The sequence below is a fragment of the Dama dama genome, chromosome X, assembly GCF_033118175.1.
Source record: "Dama dama isolate Ldn47 chromosome X, ASM3311817v1, whole genome shotgun sequence".
Classification (NCBI taxonomy): domain Eukaryota; kingdom Metazoa; phylum Chordata; class Mammalia; order Artiodactyla; family Cervidae; genus Dama; species Dama dama.
In genome coordinates this window covers 43,249,915-43,255,676 of record NC_083714.1, presented here as the reverse complement: position 1 = coordinate 43,255,676, position 5,762 = coordinate 43,249,915, and the positions used below count along the sequence as shown (strand labels likewise).

General features: G+C 39.8%; 1 protein-coding gene across 1 annotated transcript; it reads left to right on the top strand.

The window, feature by feature from the left end:
• The first annotated feature begins 261 nt into the window (after nt 1–261).
• On the top strand, nt 262–3,234 carry LOC133052291 (uncharacterized protein CXorf66 homolog). Its single transcript, XM_061137094.1, has 3 exons — nt 262–388; nt 1,073–1,229; nt 2,382–3,234. The coding sequence occupies exons 1-3, from the start codon at nt 274–276 to the stop codon at nt 3,232–3,234; spliced, it is 1,125 nt and encodes a 374-aa protein (XP_060993077.1). The 5' UTR covers nt 262–273.
• Nucleotides 3,235–5,762: the final 2,528 nt, after the last annotated feature.

The following is a 5,762-nucleotide window of genomic DNA, read 5'->3' as shown; positions in this document are numbered from 1 at the left end:
AATAAAGTAAAATAGTTCTTCAGTATCTAGAGCTAACCCATTTTCTCTGCCTTCTGTGCTTAATAATGTCTCAAACTTTTTGATTCAAATTTGATAGAATATTTGATGTAATGGAGAAGTAAGTGATTAAAAGTCTTTTCATAATATTTGTAACAGGAGCTCATGCCTCTCCATGGTGAGATTATGCTGTCAGGACATGACATAGAATGATTATGAAGTCATAGCCCCCTAAAACAAGCTGAGTCATGTTAAATTCAGCAGTTTCCTTGGCACATGAAACCTATCAACAAGGTCCTGAACATGAATCTCTTCATTTATGTCTTCCTTTTATCAATTTGGACAAATAGTTGTTTAGATAAAAATGAAAGCAATGGATCTGCTACTGCAGGTATGTCCCTAACCTTAAAAGCTAGAAATTATGATCTATTATTTTAAATACATTCAAGTACTTAATTAGACAATCTAGCTGTGTTTAAGAAATCTGCTGCTTCTTCTAGGTTACTGTGAGTAGGTCTTCGAGAATTTCTAGGACAACATCTGAGAGTTTTACTTCCATGTAAAAATTCCAAACAACATAGAAACAAAGAGTACAGCCATATTATCCCCTTGCATTCCCCTTCCCCACCTAATCCGCCAACCCCTGCCTCCACTCCCACAAGCCAAACTAGAAAATTCTATGTGAATTAACCTAGCGTGGTACCTAACACATACTATGTTTCAAGAACGTTTTTTTCTTGCACCATCCTCTTTCCCAACATATGCATTCACACACACATCAACATTCAAGTGCATTCACACACTCAAAAACCTAGGTCATAAGTTGAACAAGCCACAGTGTGGGGTAACCTAGGTAATTATACTGATTAGCCAGAGATAGCTCCAAGATTTGGCTTCTAGACTGTGGCTGGCTGGGGACATGACAGAAGGAGGAAAATGATAGTGGACACTTATCATGCTTAAAGAAATAACTGATGATGAGATTTGACTTTGACCTATAGTAACAAAACCCCATCAAAATGGAAGCAAACTTGGTTACGTAGCACATGCTCTGATGATACATTTTCTTTCACAGTATCTACACATGCTGAATCCAAGCAAGGCAGAATTCAGGGAATAAGGCGATATCTACTCATTATCCTAACTGTTATCCTCATCATCGGCTTTACTATCAGATGTTATTTCTTTATTCAGTATATCTGTGTGGGCGAGGAATCCCATAAAGCAACAATGTAAGTCTTACATTTCTGAATTAAAAATAAAAGGTGTGGGGTGAGGGGTGCACACTCAGTTCTTCACTATAACTCCCAAAGCAGCAACGTAAGTCTTACACCTATGAATTAAAAATACAAGGGGCGGGGGTTGGGGGGAGGGTGCATGCATGCATGCCTGTGCCTGCACGCACGCATGCGCGTACACATATACGGTTTCACTGTTGTTATCATTATTTAACATTAACTTTAGACTTCAAAAGAGCTACCAGCATCTTGTGGGTTGGATATGTTCACTTAGATGAAGCTCTTAACTGATCTCAAGTACATTATCAAGTTTAGCCAAAACTATCTCCTATTCACGGTTCAGTTGAATCCCAGGCTTATAAATTCATTCTAAATTGAGTCTAGAAAAAGAGGGAATGACTATCTAAATAAGATAGAATTAAAATCTTCTCAGGGGAAAGAGAAGGAATTGGGTCTCTGCATTCCAAAGATAGTAATGCATTTTTGGATAATCTATCATTTTAAGATGTAATAATATGAAAAATTATTAATGGTGTTCAGTGACCCTAGTTCGTGCCTTTCATGTAGGAGGATCAGGCTGGCTCTGACATGCTGGGTCCCTAAAAATTTCCGAATTCAAAGACTGGTGACCAAATACACCACTGTTCTATCCCTTTGGTTTTAGAGTAATCTTGTGAGGATAAATATGCATGGTTACAAAACTTCATGGTGCAAATATGATAGGAAAACAATCAATTTGGTCTAAAGACTTTTTTATGTGACAAGTTGTGACATTTGTGCCTCAGTTGCATGTCAACTTGTGACTTTTTTATAAAAAGTTTAATTTCTGGCATAGATAAAATTCTTTCTCTGCCTCTCAACAGTAGATTTGAAACAAGTTTGTGTCATTCCATACATGACTATATGATTATCTATTGTGTTTGAAACAGTAAAATTAAGAAAAAGGAAAAGCATTCAACATGAGTTCAAATTTGTAACCTGGATCATGGTTTTCACCACACTCCAATTCTTACTGTGTTCAATTTTCCTGCTAGAGCCAAAAAAAAAAAAAAAGTCTAAACTGACACAACAGTCCATGTTTTCCAGTGATAGCAGGAGTACTCTTCTGATTTTAATTGTCATATTCCAAATCTTCTGTATTTTCAGGGTCAAGAAAGAAGGCAACACTGAGGCATCATCCACGTCATCTAAAATATCATTCACTGACTACAAGTCACTGACTGCTGGTCCCGGCAATCCAGAAAAACAATCCGTGCTATCTAGTATAGATAAGTCATGTGGGCCCTCAAGTCCACAAAAAGCCTCTGCATCTTCAAGTGCAAAAAAGTTAGTCAGGCCTTCAAGTCAAAAAAACCCATCCAAGTCATCAACTTCCAAAAGAGAGTTAGGATCACTCCCCCAGGAAAAATTGCATAGAACACGCAGTCCAAAAAAGGCACATAGGCGGGCTCACACCCATAAGCATATCAGGTCACGTCAGGTCAGTCCATCCTATCCAAGGAAGGCCATCACACCAACTTGGTCATCAAATCTACAATGTCTGGTCAAGCCAACCAAAACTTCTCCACCCTATCCAAAGAGTCAAAGTGTCCCTGAGCAATCAAGTGTAGCAAAACCGACCAAACTTCAGAGACATCGTAAACTAAAAAGCCCGGCTAGTGAAGGTAGTGCAGAAATATTATCTAGGCCTCAACCAGTGAATTTTTGTCAGTGCTACATGGAAAAATGCCTTGTTTGCAGTGCTTCTTCTGAGCCATTCATCACTCATATTTCAGAAAGGAATATGAAGCATGTTCCAGTTCCAGATTATTCACGTGAACTGAAGCACTTTTACAAGTCATTTCACAAGACAGAGCCCAAAGATAATGCACTGTATGACAACATGAATGATAGCAATTTCACAACATGTTACAGTGATGGTGAGAGTGACAGGGAGACAATTATTATGTGCAATATAAAATGCAAGGAAGCCATCTATAGAACTGCCCAAAATAATTAAGGCCTCAGAAAAAAAAAAAGGACCACCCATGTAGAAGAAGCAAACTTCTACCAACTATTATATTCTCACCATATTTAAGAACCTGGTAGAAGAAAACTCCACTTGGAGTTTTCACTATTGAGATTGGGCTTACCCATCTCGAGGCAATTTACTTGAAAAACAGTAAATAAATGTGTGACATACCAACTGATATTTTTGTAATTATTACTACATTTTAGAGATATAAATCTCTTTTGGAGGTATATAAATCTGTTTTAGATCTGCTTGGGAAAACTCCAGGAGATGGTGAGGGACAGGGAAGCCTGGCGTGCTGCAGTCCATGTGGTCTCAAAGAGTTGGACAAGACTTAGTGACTGAACAGCAACAACAACAGCGTAGATCTGGTCACTTGGATGGGCTTCCCAGCTGGTGCAGTGGTAAAGAATCCGCCTGCCAATGCAGGACACATGGGTTCGATCCCTGGGTCAGGAAGATCCTTTGGAGGAGGAAATAACAACTCACTCCAGTATTCTTGTCTGGGAAATCCCATGGACAGAGGAGCCTAAAGTGCTATAGTCCATGGGGTCAAAAAGAGTTGGACACAGGCACACAGTTGGGTGGGAACCATAACCACACACACACAAATATAGGAGTATTGCAAGATGGGTACCCTGGGCTCCTCTTTCCCTTGGATTAGCCCTCAATTGAAGTCTCAGTCCAACTATTTTCTTTAATTTTGACATAGTGTCCTCAGAATTTAAGACTGTCTTTCTGTGGTGCCCAGTGCATGGCGGAAATGGCTCTGTGTGCTTGGTGCTGGCTGCATCGGGGAAATTCCTGATAGTCGTTTCCTTTTTTTAAAAAAAATATTTATTTGAGCCTGCCAGTTCTTATTTACAGCATGCTGAAGTGAGAAACAGATTTAAGGGACTAGATCTGATAGACAGAGTGCCTGATGAACTGTGGATGGAGGTTCATGACATTGTACAGGAGACAGGGATCAAGATCATTCCCATGGAAAATAAATGCAAAAAGCCTAAATGGTTGTCTGAGGAGGCCTCAGAAATAGCTGTGAAAAGAAGAGAAGCAAACGGGAAAGGAGAAAAGGAAAGATATTCCCATCTGAATGCAGAGTTCCAAAGAATAGCAAGGAGAGATAAGAAAGCCTTCCTCAGTGATCAATGCAAAGAAATAGAGGAAAACAACAGAATGGGAAAGACTAGAGATCTCTTCAAGAAAATTAGAAATACCAAGGGAATATTTCATGCAGAGGTGGGCTCGATAAAGGACAGAAATGGTATGGACTAACAAAAGCAGAAGATATTAAGAAGAGTTGGCAAGAATGCACAGAAGAACTGTACAAAAAAGATCTTCATGACCCAGATAATCATGATGGTGTGATCACTCACCTAGAGTCAGACATCCTGGAATGTGAAGTCAGGTGGGCCTTAAAAAGCATCACTATGAACAAAGCTAGTGGAGGTGATGGAATTCCAGTTGAACTATTTCCAATCCTGAAAGATGATGCTGTGAAAGTGCTGCACTCAATATGCCAGCAAATTTGGAAAACTCAGCAGTGGCCACAGGACTGGAAAAGGTCAGTTTTCATTCCAATCCCAAAGAAAGGCAATCCCAAAGAATGCTCAAACTACCGCACAATTGCACTCATCTCACACACTAGTAAAGTAATACTAAAAATTCTCCAAGCCAGGCTTCAGCAACACGTGAACCATGAACTTCCAGATGTTCAAGCTGGGTTTAGAAAAGGCAGAGGAACCAGAGATCAAACTGCCAACATCCTCTGGATCATCGAAAAAGCAAGAGAGTTCCAGAAAAACATCTATTTCTGCTATATTGACTATGCCAAAGCCTTTGACTGTGTGGATCACAATAAACTGTGGAAAATTCCGAAAGAGTTGGGAATACCAGACCACCTGACCCATCTCTTGAGAAACCTATATGCAGGTCAGGAAGCAACAGTTAGAACTGGACATGGACCAACAGACTGGTTCCAAATACGAAAAGGAGTATGTCAAGGCTGTATATTGTCACCCTGCTTATTTAACTTATATGCAGAGTACATCATGAGAAATGCTGGGCTGGAAGAAGCACAAGCTGGAATCAAGATTGCTGGGAGAAATATCAATAACCTCAGATATGCAGACGACACCACCCTTATGGCAGAGAGTGAAGAGGAACTAAAAAGTCTCTTGATGAAAGTGAAAGAGGAGAGTGAAAAAGTTGGCTTAAAGCTCAACATTCAGAAAACTAAGATCATGGTATCTGTTCCCATCACTTCATGGGAAATAGATGGGGAGACAGTGGAAGCACTGTCAGACTTTATTTTTTTGGGCTCCAAAATCACTGCAGATGGTGATTGCAGCCATGAAATTAAAAGACGCTTGCTCCTTGGAAGGAAAGTTATGACCAACCTAGACAGCATATTAAAAAGCAGAGACATTACTTTGCCAACAAAGGTCCATCTAGTCAAGGCTATGGTTTTTCCAGTGGTCATGTATGGATGTGAGAGTTGGACTGTGAAGAAAGCT